We start from the raw sequence: 12,465 nt of genomic DNA, 5'->3' as shown, positions 1-12,465 counted from the left end.
TTTTCTTAATTGTGATGTTTCCTCAATCTGTACTGCAGCAACCAAGCAGAGGTGACGTAAAAACTTTGTGACTGAGCAAGTGTGACTTGGTGACAGATTCCCACTTTTCAGGGGAGAGAAGGTGGTCTTTCTGTTCACTTGGAGATTTTGTGTCTGCAGCAACAAAAGAAAGGTGTCTTTGATGACAGGCACCCTACTAAAATTTTCCCTTTCCCCACTACCTGGCTTAGTCTCTGAATTACAATGGCTCTCTTCTCTGCCATGGGTGCACCTTTGAGGGCAGGGACTGCTGTTTTCACATCGCATCCTCTGGACCCAGCTCAGTGCTCGCATGAGGGAGGTACTCATGTATTTGACTGCATTGGTAATTGGTCTTTAGGAATTCTCTGGAGGCTTTTCAGTCATCAGCTTCATTAGATGTAAAATCCCTAGAACATCAAGCTGTCATCTTATTGGGATTTAAATAGGATACTTGGCTTAAAGAGGCTCTTCAGAAACACAAGTCCAGTTAGCTGGAGAGCACTGACATGTGGGGTGTAGGACATACATCATGAGGAGAGGTGAAAAGAGAAAAGATTTGTGTGCTTTACTTTTCCCCAATAAGACCCCGGACTACTTTGTGTAGCATGCCAGTGTGGCTAGAGCTTGGATTTAGTCTGTTGGACTTGGGTTCAGATTTTGGCTACACCCTTGCTAGTGATGTGACTTGAACAACATTATTTAACTTCTTTGCCTTTATGTACCCATCTGTAAAATGGGTATATTAGGAACTGTACTGTGGGATTCGTATGAGGAAAGCTCCTGGTATGGCACCTAGGTGCTCAATGTTGTTCCCTTTTTCCATATAAAATACACCCTGCATTGCTCTGGGATCCAGAGTGTATGTTCTAAAGTTACAGTGTGTGTGTCACAGAGTGAGAACAAGTGAGAGTGAGCAGGAGAGAGGATGTGCAAGAGAGCAAGAGACTGAGATGGTTTTGGAGGGAAGAGAGACTTTGAGTACATAAAGTTTCAGCTATGACTGAAAGAGCTTATGTTAATACCACAGCAATGCAGTTAAACAACGATTTTAAGCATGAATAACTGAGTTTCATATAAAACTCTGCTGTCAATCCTTCATGAATATGTAAGGATATGTTTGTTAATATTCTTTACTTTAGAGGTCAGTCGAGAGGATATTTTTATTTTTGGCCTTATTGTCACAGTTTTGGTAATTAAATGGTGAAATTAAATATAATAGTTTGATTGGAGGATTTAGACTTATTTAAGGTATTTCTTATATTGCATTGTACACCTTCTTCAAAACTTCTTGATGTCCTGCATAAATCATTAAAAATCTTTTTAAAAATTTTTTTGTTTTTATTTTATTTTTGAAAGAGAGAGAGACAGAATGTGAGCGGGGGAGGGGGTAGAGGGAGGAAGACACAGAATCTGAAGCAGGCTCCAGGCTCCGAGCTGTCGGCACAGAGCCTGATGCGGGGCTCGAACTCACTGACTTGAGAGATTATGACCTGAGCTGAAGTTGGATGCTCAACTGACTGAACCACCCAGACGCTCGCCATTTAAAGATCTTTTACTTGCCCTGTAAGCCCCTGGACCATCTGCCTCCAGTTTTTCTGTTGACATTTTTTTCTTGGTGTTCCTTCGATTGGATTATGCTGGAATCCTCAATGTCCCCCACCAAAGTGCTAAGTTGTACCCCACCTTCTTTGTCTTTTCCCTGAACTCTTCAAATGTCCTCACCCAAGTTATGCACATACTTCAGGGGTTTCCATCATTATTTCTTTCTTAAAGAAACTTTCCCATTTCTTTAGCCAGAGTGACCTAGCTTCTCTAAATTCCTAAACAAGGACTTCTCTGAAATAAAGCTTTTAGTGATGGGGGCAACATCCTAAATAAGATCATACATGAAAATGTGCAAAGCTACTTTCTTTCATTTTATTTTTATCTAAAAACATTTTTTTAATGTTTATTTTTAAGAGAGTGAGAGAGACAGAGTGCAGCTGGGGGAGGGGCAGAGAGAAAAAGAGAGAGAGAGAGATGCAGAATCGGAAGCAAGCTCCAGGTTCTGAGCTGTCAGCACAGAGCCCAACATGGGGCTTGAACTCATAAACCGTGAGATCACAACCTGAGCAGAAGTTGGACATTTAACTGACTGAGCCACTCAGGCGCCCTTATTTTCTTTCATTTTAAAACTAGAAGCCCACCTTCTCTTTAAGGTCAAATTAATTAACAGCTACAGAAACTTTAATTTCTATTGAATACATTCAGGACTAATTAAACACTGAATCTGGAATAGATAAATTGGTCGTTATATGGAGACCTTTTATTTCATTGGTTTTTTCACCCTCTTTTCCTTTTTTTTTTTTTCCTTTGAAGCTGGTCTTTTTTGGGCTGAGTAACCAGATGGTTGTAGCTTTCAAGGAAGAGAACACTATAGCATTCAAACACCTCTTCTTAAAAGGATATGTGGACCGAATGGATGACACTTACGCAGTCTACACGCAAAGTGATGTGTATGATCAGATCATCTTTGCAGTAAACCAGGTAAATCAAGTATGTGCATTCCTACTTGGGAGAAAGAGCAGCCCGGGAAACTGTTAGCAATGTATATAATAGAAACTGACATTCCAGTGTAGAAGGGTGAACATTTCTGTGATGATACGTATAAAACCATTTTTAAATTACTTTTAAAAATATCACCATCAATCTTCTATGAAACTAAAAATTGAGAAAAACTTATTGTTTAGTGACAGAGAGGCAGAAACTTTAAAGGCTTCATTAAAAGCATCAGAGCTAGGGGTTGGCATGAGTGCTTCAAAGATTTAAAATTATTAACCGTGGCCCTGGTTGTAAGTACTCATTAAGTCTTCAGAGTTTATACTTTCAGGGGCTCTTAACCAATAATGAGAATATTAACTTTGCAGAGCATATATAGCAACTAAGATCTGAAGGTTCATTTAAAAATTAAGTAAGGTCTTAAAGTCATACATGACAATGATTTTATTGTAACATTGATTAACTGCCAAAAAAAGTAAATTATTAAAGTGAAATCATGGCTCCTCATTATCTAGAGACAATCTCTGTACCATGAGGTAGCAAACAGCCAGAATGAAATATGTATTTATGGCACCAAGGCTTTCTGTCAATGGCCAGAAATCTATAGTAATAGAAGGAGATTGAATAAGTTATTACACAGGATTCTGGGTCTGTGTGAAAAATTCCTCTGTCAAGGCAGAGCTGCAGAGGTTAAGTGAGGACAGACGCCCAGCCCTGATTAAAGCCCTACAGAGGCCACAGCCACTTGGGGGCCCCATCGGTCAGTCCCACAGGTCACCTACCTTCCAGCCATAGTCCCACACACCACATTCCTGCCCCAGAGTCTCTGACTCCAGCTCCAGGGCTGCCCTTTAGCTGGACAAAGTCCTACCACTTATCTCTGACCACCCAGCTCTCGCACAGACTTCCACAAAGAGTCTTATGAGGACAGCAAGGCAGTCTGACCACAGCATATCCTATAATGTTAGCAGGTCACCTGCAGCCCTGCACCTTGGATCTTTTATGTTTCAAGGTCTTACAAGGTTCAAGACTTACAAGTTTCTATGGTCAGGAGGTTCAGATCTTTAGGTAACTCCTGTGAGGATTGGCTCACAGACAGTGGGCACTCAGATGGGCCCGTACTTGTATGACTCGACTTCATGACCCCAGCTTGTTCTCCAGCTTTCCTTCTCATCACACCCCCCACCTTGCAGGCACACTGGTCTACTTGGGACCTTACTACACTCAATATCTTTTACCCTTCGTTTTCATTTAGTGGACTTGTTTACCTTTTACACCTTCCCACCCCCAAAATAAAACTACCAATTTGGCTCAGAGTAGCTTTAGCAAGGCGTAATACGCTTATTTCCTCGAATAGAAAACAAAAACCTCAAAACTGACTATCTCTACGTCATACTGTTTGCCCCCTACATGTAGGACGTAATGCTACTTAACAGCATATGCGGCTTACTTTTTTTTTTTTTTTTTAATTTTTTTTTTCAACGTTTATTTATTTTTGGGACAGAGAGAGACAGAGCATGAACAGGGGAGGGGCAGAGAGAGAGAGAGACACAGAATCCGAAACAGGCTCCAGGCTCTGAGCCATCAGCCCAGAGCCTGATGCGGGGCTCGAACTCACAGACCGCGAGATCATGACCTGGCTGAAGTCGGACGCTTAACCGACTGCGCCACCCAGGCGCCCCGCGGCTTACTTTTATTACCGTGGATTTCTGGCTCCTTTTCCCAGTCCCATGGCCAATGGAGAGCTTGGTGCTGTAATTACATATCCTGTCCTAGGAGTTTACCATTTCACTGCGAAGAGATTAGCTCTCATAAATGAAGAGCACCTATTGCTCTTCTACTATAAAAGTGTTAGAATATTTTTTACCTTATCATGAATTTGACAAATATTTGAGCACCTACTCTATGCCTACTACTGTTTTAAGTGCTGGGGTTAGAGCAGTAGCCTTGATAAATTCCTTGCCCTGTGGAATTTACATTCTAATGAAGGAGGTAGATTTTTTTTTTTTTTTAATTAATGTTTGTTTACTTTTGAGAGAGAGAGAGAGCATGAGCGGAAAGGGACAGAGAGAGAGGGAGACCCAGAATCTGAAGCACACTCCGGGCCCTGCACTGTCAGCACGAAGCCCGATGCTGGGCTCGAACCCACGAACCGTGAGATCATGACCTGAGCCGAAGTTGGACGCTTAACCGATTGAGCCACCCAGGTGCCCCAAAGGAGGTGGATTTTAATAAGTTTAACCCAAACCATTTGATTTCAGATAGTAATGAGTGCCATGGAGTAAAATTAAGTAGCACAAGAGGGTTAACAGTTTCTTCGAGGTGGTCAAAAAAGGCCTCTCTGAGGATTCGAAGTCTGGGGAAGAAGATTCCAGGCTGAAGGAGTAGCAACAGCAAAGGCTCTTAAAGCCAGAATACATTTAGTATGTTTGAGGAAATACAAAGGAGGGGAGTGTGACTGGGCTAGATCTCTTAGGGCTTTACAGGCCGTGAAAAGGAGCTTTGGAATTTATTCTCAGAGAGACCGGAAGCCTTGGGAAGGCTTTCAGTGGGGGAGAGACTCTAATATTAGCAAAGGCTAATATCTGTTCCCTCAAGTATTTAGCATCTGTTTTGTATCAGATAGTGTTTTTGATACATGGATACTACAGTGAGCAAATAGACAAAGTTGAGGAAGTCATATTCTAATAGGGAGAGACAGGCAGTAAATAAGGATACCGTTTGTCAGTTGGTTATAAGTACACATAAGTGTGCTGTAAAAAAAAAAAAAAAAAAAAGTAGCAGCAGCAGGCAGAGTGAATGGGTGGAGGTGGTCAGGAAAGGCCCCCTGATAAGTGACAGGTGGGCAGGACAGCCCAGAGTGTGGGGAGGCAGACTGCAGCCATCTCAGGGAGGAGCCCTCCAGGGAGAAGGGACAGCACGAACAGAGTCTGGAACAGGTTCGTGTTTTGGGTATCACTGTCCTAACGGCTTTACGTGCATTAATTCACTTATTCCAGTAACAATTCTGGGCATTCTTTTTTTTTTTTAAGTTTATTTATTTATTTTGACACGGAGAGAGTGAGCAATGGTCAGAGAGAGAGAGAGAAAGGAAGAGAGAGAATCCCAAGCAGGCTACACACTGTCGGCACAGAGCCCGACATGGGGCTCGATCCCATGACCCTGAGATCTTGACATGAGCTAAAATCAAGAGTTGGATGTTCAACCGACTGAACCACCCAGGTGCCCCAGCAGTCCTGTGAGTTCCATATGGAGACTGCACTGTGGTGAGAGGCGGACAGGAAGCAGGAAGACCACAGCAGTAGGAAGAGATTCAGTTTGTCAGGGTGAGAGGTGAGGTGGTGTGGACAAGGCGATGAGAGGCAGTCAGATTTGGAAGATAATTTGAAAGTAATGCATGACTTTCTGATGGGCCGGGAGTGGAGTATGAGAAAAAGAGAGTGAAGAATCGGTTCTAAGTTTCGGCCTGTGAAGCTGATTGGCTTATGGAGTCACTGATTGAGAAGGGCATTTTCATGGAAGGAGCTGGTTTTTCCGTTTGCACGTTTGCATTTGAGATACCTCTTAGACACCAGAGGTGCCATGCAGGCAGATTGCTACCCATGTATGCATTTGGGTGGAAAGGTCAGGAGACGTAAATTTGGAAGCTATTGGCGTACAGATCTTGTTTCAGTGTGGGGCTGGTTGAGATCTCTTACCGAGAGAATGTGGGTGAAGAAGTGGAGGACTGAATCCAAGGGTGCTCTGACAGCTAGAGGTTGGCAGGAGCAGGATTCAGCAAAGGAGACTGAGACAGAGAGCCTGTGTCCCAGAAGTCTAGGGGAGAAGGCATCCTGCGAAAGGGAAGGCGCTCGGCTGCATCAAATGCTGTGGGAGGCTAAGTTAAATAAGAACAGAGAACCATGCCTCAGATCTGGTAAAATGCTGCTGGTGGCGGCCTGGACAAGGCCCAGCTCAGCATCTATCCCCCTAGGCCCAGATTACAAATGATTCTTTCACTGATTTTAGCATTTTCACATGCATTTTTATAGTAGAATTATTTATCTGTATGTCCATCCCACTAAATCCAAGAGATGACTATCATATCCCTATCTTCGTATCACTTCTTGTGCCAAACAGCATTGTTCATAGTAAGCTCTGAAACCCTTTTTTCTTTTACAGAAATGCATTCAGTTTGAGTTGATGGTTATTCCAAAGTACCATAAGATTCTCATTGGTAAAATTACATTTGTTTGTTTAGAGGACTCCCAGGACGAGGGAATATTGCTGTGAAAGTGACTAAACTATTCTTGTAAAGATAAAGATGAAACTATTTTTTTAAGTTTTGCAAGTTAGCTTGGAACGACTGTATCCCCCTTCCTATATTAAAGCAGCAAAGCGGAACTCTGATCTTACAAGAAATAGTTCAAGATAAAGTTTGTATTCACACTGAATGCACAGATCAGTTCCTGAACATAGTTCTTTAAAGAAGGAAAGAACCGCAGAGATGACGTGGGTTAAACCTTGAATTTGTAGACAAGGAACCAGAGGCTCAGAAAGTTTGTGTCTTGCTCACAGTCACAGACATGAGACTTGAGCCCAAAACTTGAGTGTTTTTCTGGCTGCTGTCCTGGTGCACATTAGCATGTCGCGTACTACGCATGTCAGTGTGAATGTGAGTGTCTCCATCCAGAAAGCAGGTTGGGATCTGCCCATTTCAAAGACGGGCTGGGTAGGGAATCATGGCTTCATTTCTGCCTGGCTGGTGTTCCCATTTTCTGTTTCTCTTTTCTGTTCAAGTACTTGCAGCTGCGCAGTATCTCGGTGGGGAATCATGCATATGAGAACAAGGGTACCGAGCAGTCTGCTATGGCGATCTGTCAGCACTTCTACAAGCAAGGGAACATCTGTCCTGGAAATGATACCTTTGACATTGATCCAGAAATGGAGACTGGTAATGTTCTTCAAAAAACTAGAGCTTCTATTTTTTAACTCCTTGATTTATACTTAAAGTTAGCAATTTTGTCTCTGAAAATGTTGATTTGGTCTGTACTGTTAGGTCATAGTGAGAAACTACATAGGAGTTATCATGTGTCAGGTACCGTCCCAAGCCCTTTACTGTAACTCATGATTTTTTTTTTTAAAAGCAACAACAACAGACCAATAAGGCAAGGTGTATTATTATCCTCATTTTATAGAAGACTAAAGTATGGCTCAGAGAGTTAAGTGATATATTCCAGATGGAGCTAGGAAGAGGCAGTGCTGAAATCTGACCCAGGCTGTCTGTGCTCTTAGCCACTATATCCTTGACCTCTATATAGCACTGCCTCTTATGCTGGATAAGCCAGTTAAATAGACTTATACTATCCTTAGAAGACGTTGTACTTGCAAATTTGCGATGTCTATAAAACTCCCTCCCCTCAACTGCACTTCACTATTTAGTATCTTTGTGGGTCATTTCAAGGAGAAACCAGAACCAGAGTTTAGAATACAGTGGCTTATTCTTATTAGCAAAGTTCTATTTATAGTCTGTACCTAAAACATTAAATTTTCAAGTACTTTTAACAACAGCCACTGGGAGGTTTTTTGGAGAAGGATACTAAAGGATTACAGTACAGATTAGTGAAAACTTCTAAAATGCTGTCTTCCCTTTTTTTCTTAAGTTTATTTATTTATTTATTTATTTTTGAGAAAGAGAAAGAGAGAGCAAGCAGGGGAGGGGCAGAGAGAGAGTAAGAGAGAGAGAATCCCAAGTAGGCTCCATACTGTCAGTGTGGAGCCCAATGTGTGGATCCCTGCCGATGTGGGGCTCAAACTCATGAACTGTGAGATCATGACCTGAGCCAAAATCAAGAGTCAGAGGTTTACATGGCTGAGGCACCCAGGTGCCCCATGTCTTCCTTTTTTTTTTTTTCCCCCCCTTAAGTATAGTCTAGTATAGAGGGGAAAATAGTATTTAAAAAAAATAGATCCTTTAAACTTAGAAAATTTTGTCTTAAGTACTCCAAGTTCTTCAAACTTATGCTTAGGATACAAAAAAGGGAGAAGGGACTCAAAATTTAGGCTTCCAGATTCAGGAAGGGAGATAGCATTCTACAGAAGACTCATGAGACAGAATTCATGTCTTCTGCCCTCCACCCACTCCAGAAATGGCGCATCCACTCGTGTCTTGAAAAACAAATGATTCATTGTAACTAAAGGGTACTGACTTTTGGCTTTTAAATCTTAATTCAGAAGAATAGTAGAATCTGAATAATCTAGTCTTAAATGTATTGTCCTTTCAAGATGCAGTTTTACTTATTTATTTTAGGCTATCTACAGAATGTTTTGTTCCTTTCTATGGCAGAATGTTTCTTTGTAGAGCCCGATGAACCTTTTCACATTGGAACACTGGAAGAAAATAAACTCAACTTAACACTGGACTTTCACAGGTGAGGGAGGCAGATGGGAGTATAACTTATATTTGTGTGTGCATGTTTTCACTGCACTAAAGGCTCCTCTGTTTCCTAGACTCCTAACAGTGGAGCTGCAGTTTAAACTGAAGGCCATTAATCTGCAGACCATTCGTCATCACGAGCTCCCTGACTGTTACGACTTTACTCTGACTGTAAGTGTGGGCTGGGCTGAATTTGGCCCCTGTCTGAAGGAAAACTGTTTGATTTAGTTACATGTTTCATCTACTTGTATTGAAACATGATCAAATATATAGGATGTTTCCACTTGAATGTGCATAGAAGAAGCATTGGTAGAGCTGACTCTATTTTGTTGTGGTCATTTACTTGTTCAGTATCTATCTTCTGTGCCTCAGTGTAAGTTCTGTGAGGGGAGGGACCTTGCCTTGTTCAGTGCAGTGTCTCCAGTCCCAAGAACGGTGCCTGGCACAGGGTAGGTGTTCAAATACAAAAGGAGTAGAGACTTGTAGGTCCCGTGTAGTTGGCTCTTGGCAGTCTGTGGCTGTCTGCGTATGGCCATTGCCAAGGGTTCTTGCCGCTGAGTCTCCTCGCCATAGATGTGTGCACATTTTGCTTATTGGTCACAGTGCCTTCCTTGGGCTGCCTCTGAATGCTCTGGCTTCTCCCCCTTCGGCCCGTCTCTGTTCTGTATATTCCAGTGGCCAATGGTGCTATTAATGCTCTCTGGAGAACATAAGATGCCTGCCAGGTGAGTTCATTTCCTCATGAGGCTCGGGGTCAGTACCCCAGTGCTCTCTGGGGCATATGCTGAACAGCATTTAATGCAGCTTGCCTTCACTCGACCCAGATTGCTATGACTTCAGCAATAGTTTGTACCAGAGCTGTGTCCATGATATTCAACAACTGGCTATGAGAAATCAAGTTTTTTGTTTTTTTTTTTTAATTTTTTTTTTCAACGTTTATTTATTTTTGGGACAGAGAGAGACAGAGCATGAATGGGGGAGGGGCAGAGAGAGAGGGAGACACAGAATCAGAAACAGGCTCCAGGCTCAGCCATCAGCCCAGAGCCTGACGCGGGGCTCGAACTCACAGACCCGAGATCGTGACCTGGCTGAAGTCGGACGCTTAACCGACTGCGCCACCCAGGCGCCCCCAAGAAATCAAGTTTTTTAAAGAAATTTCAGAATGTAGTATAATTAGTCATTATGCATATCACTTAAAGGAAAAAGCGCAAATACTATGAGACTATTTTGAGTTAGGCTACAAATTTTGATCCTAATATTAACCAGGAGGTTATGAATTTTCAATATTACTTGATTTTTTTTTAAATTGAGCTATTATTTATCCACAGTCTTGTCTCTTCTTTCTCCTCTCTCTTACCACCTCCTGCACCGCTCTTTTTTGTTTGTTTGTTTTTACTTTTTTTAACATTTTATTTCTTTTTGAGAGACAGAGAGAGACAGAGTGCGAGGGAGGGGAGGGGCAGAGAGAGGGAGACACAGAATCCTACATAGGCTTCAGGCTCTGAGCTGTCAGCACAGAGCCTGATGCAGGGCTCGAACCTATGAATAGTGAGATCATGATCCGAACCAAAGTCAGTTAACTGACTAAGCCACCCAGGTGCCCCAGTCCTGTACCACTCTTGAACTGAGAAATGGTACTTTCAGAAGCTTTATAATCCTCAAGGCTCAGTTCAACTGACACCTTCTTCAGGGACCATTTTTACGATGCTTCAGTTAGGGACACATTCTGTGCTCGCAACTCCAAAGTTTTTTTTTTGGTTTTGTTTTTATGTTTTGTATGAGCTCACCCACCTTCTCCTTTGTTTTAGGATTGTCTAGATGTTTATCAACTCTGCTAGATTGAAAGCTCCTTGAAAGCAGGAGTCATTCTCCTAATTTTTTTCATCCCTCAAAGAACACAGTAGGTGCTTCAAATATTTGTGGAATGGATGAATGAAACATTTGTAAAATGCAGACTCTTTCCCATGACTCAATACAGTGGGGAGAGCAACCTGGCTGGTTAGTCACATGCAGATGTTATATTTTTGCCACTATTGCAGATTCATCCCAAGCTCTCCCTATGCATGGTGGATTTAGCAGTGTGTTTCACAGAACTGTAGAACTTACACCCTATAGGGTAGTTTAATGATAAAAGCAATTAGTGCAACTTTATGGTTTAAGTAAACATGAACTGGGGCAGTATATGCCTAATTTAAAATGCAGGAGTTTTGGGGTGCCTGGGTGGCTCAGTCAGTTAAGCGGCTGACTTCGGCTCAGGTCATGATCTTGCAGTCCGTGAGTTCGAGCCCCACGTCGGGCTCTGTGCTGACAGCTCGGAGCCTGGAGCCTGTTTCGGATTCTGTGTCTCCCTCTCTCTGACCCTCTCCGTTCATGCTCTGTCTCTCTCTGTCTCAAAAATAAATAAACGTTAAATAAAATAAAGTAAAATAAAATAAAATAAAATAAAATGCAGGAGTTTTGGAATCAGGCAAGCCTAGATTTTAATTATAGCTCACCAGTTACTAGCTATGTAACTTTAGGCAAATTACCTAATTGGTTTGAGTCCTAGTTTTCTCGTTTGTAAAACAGAATTAATGCCCACCTACCTAACAAAGCTGTTGCCAAGACATCTATGTATCTATGTACCTATCTATCTAGTATACTGCATATATATGAGATATGTAAGGGACCTCCCTAAGTATCTGGTATATAACAGATATTTGATTCATGCAACAGCTATTTATGAAACCTTTCCTATGTATGTCTGTAATTTGGTTAGAACGTGAAAGCAGGGCATTAGCATTCACTCATAGCAGTTTAGTGCATTCTTGCATCATGTGTTTTGAGGCTCTTTATTAGGTGCACAGGCATGTCGGATTCTTGTGTTAACTTGATGAACTGACTCTTACATCATTATGAAGTGGTAATTTTTACCTCAATATTAATTCTTTGCCTTAAAATCTACTTTGGTTGATGTGAATATAACCACTCCAGCTTTCTTTTAATTAGTGTTAGCATGGTATATCTTTTTCCATCCTTTTGATATTAACCTATTTGTCTTACTTTTTTTTTTTTAATTTTTTTTTTAATGTTTATTTATTTTTGAGACAGAGAGAGACAGAGCATGAATGGGGGAGGGGCAGAGAGAGAGGGAGACACAGAATCGGAAGCAGGCTCCAGGCTCTGGGCCATCAACCCAGAGCCCGACGCGGGGCTCGAACTCACGGACCGCGAGATCGTGACCCGGGCTGAAGTCGGACGCTTAACCGACTGAGCCACCCAGCCGCCCCTGTCTTACGTTTAAAGAGGGTTTCTTATTAGGCAGCATAGAATTAATTCTTGTTTTTTTATCCAACTTCATAATCTGTACCTTTTAGTTGGAGTGCTTAGACCATTTAAATTACATGTGATTGGGGCATCTGGGTGACTCAGTCAGTTAAGCGTCCAGCTTTGGCTCAGGTCATGATCTCACAGTCAGTGAGTTTGAGCCTCGCATCACGTTCTATGCTGAC

At 42.1% G+C, this 12,465-nt stretch overlaps 1 protein-coding gene across 1 annotated transcript in view; it reads left to right on the top strand.

Moving 5' to 3' along the window:
• The window catches only part of MCOLN3 (mucolipin TRP cation channel 3), a 32,169-nt gene that overhangs the window by 6,030 nt on the left and 13,674 nt on the right, over positions 1-12,465 (top strand). The window contains exons 3-6 of the mRNA XM_045478092.1: positions 2,380-2,547; positions 7,339-7,492; positions 8,885-8,969; positions 9,049-9,145. Of these exons, the coding sequence (XP_045334048.1) occupies positions 2,380-2,547; positions 7,339-7,492; positions 8,885-8,969; positions 9,049-9,145 (504 nt within the window). The remainder of the gene's footprint in view (positions 1-2,379; positions 2,548-7,338; positions 7,493-8,884; positions 8,970-9,048; positions 9,146-12,465) is intronic.

The sequence above is a fragment of the Leopardus geoffroyi genome, chromosome C1 (assembly GCF_018350155.1).
Source record: "Leopardus geoffroyi isolate Oge1 chromosome C1, O.geoffroyi_Oge1_pat1.0, whole genome shotgun sequence".
Classification (NCBI taxonomy): domain Eukaryota; kingdom Metazoa; phylum Chordata; class Mammalia; order Carnivora; family Felidae; genus Leopardus; species Leopardus geoffroyi.
Note: the sequence above shows the minus strand (reverse complement) of the source record. Positions and strands in the feature narration are given on the sequence as shown.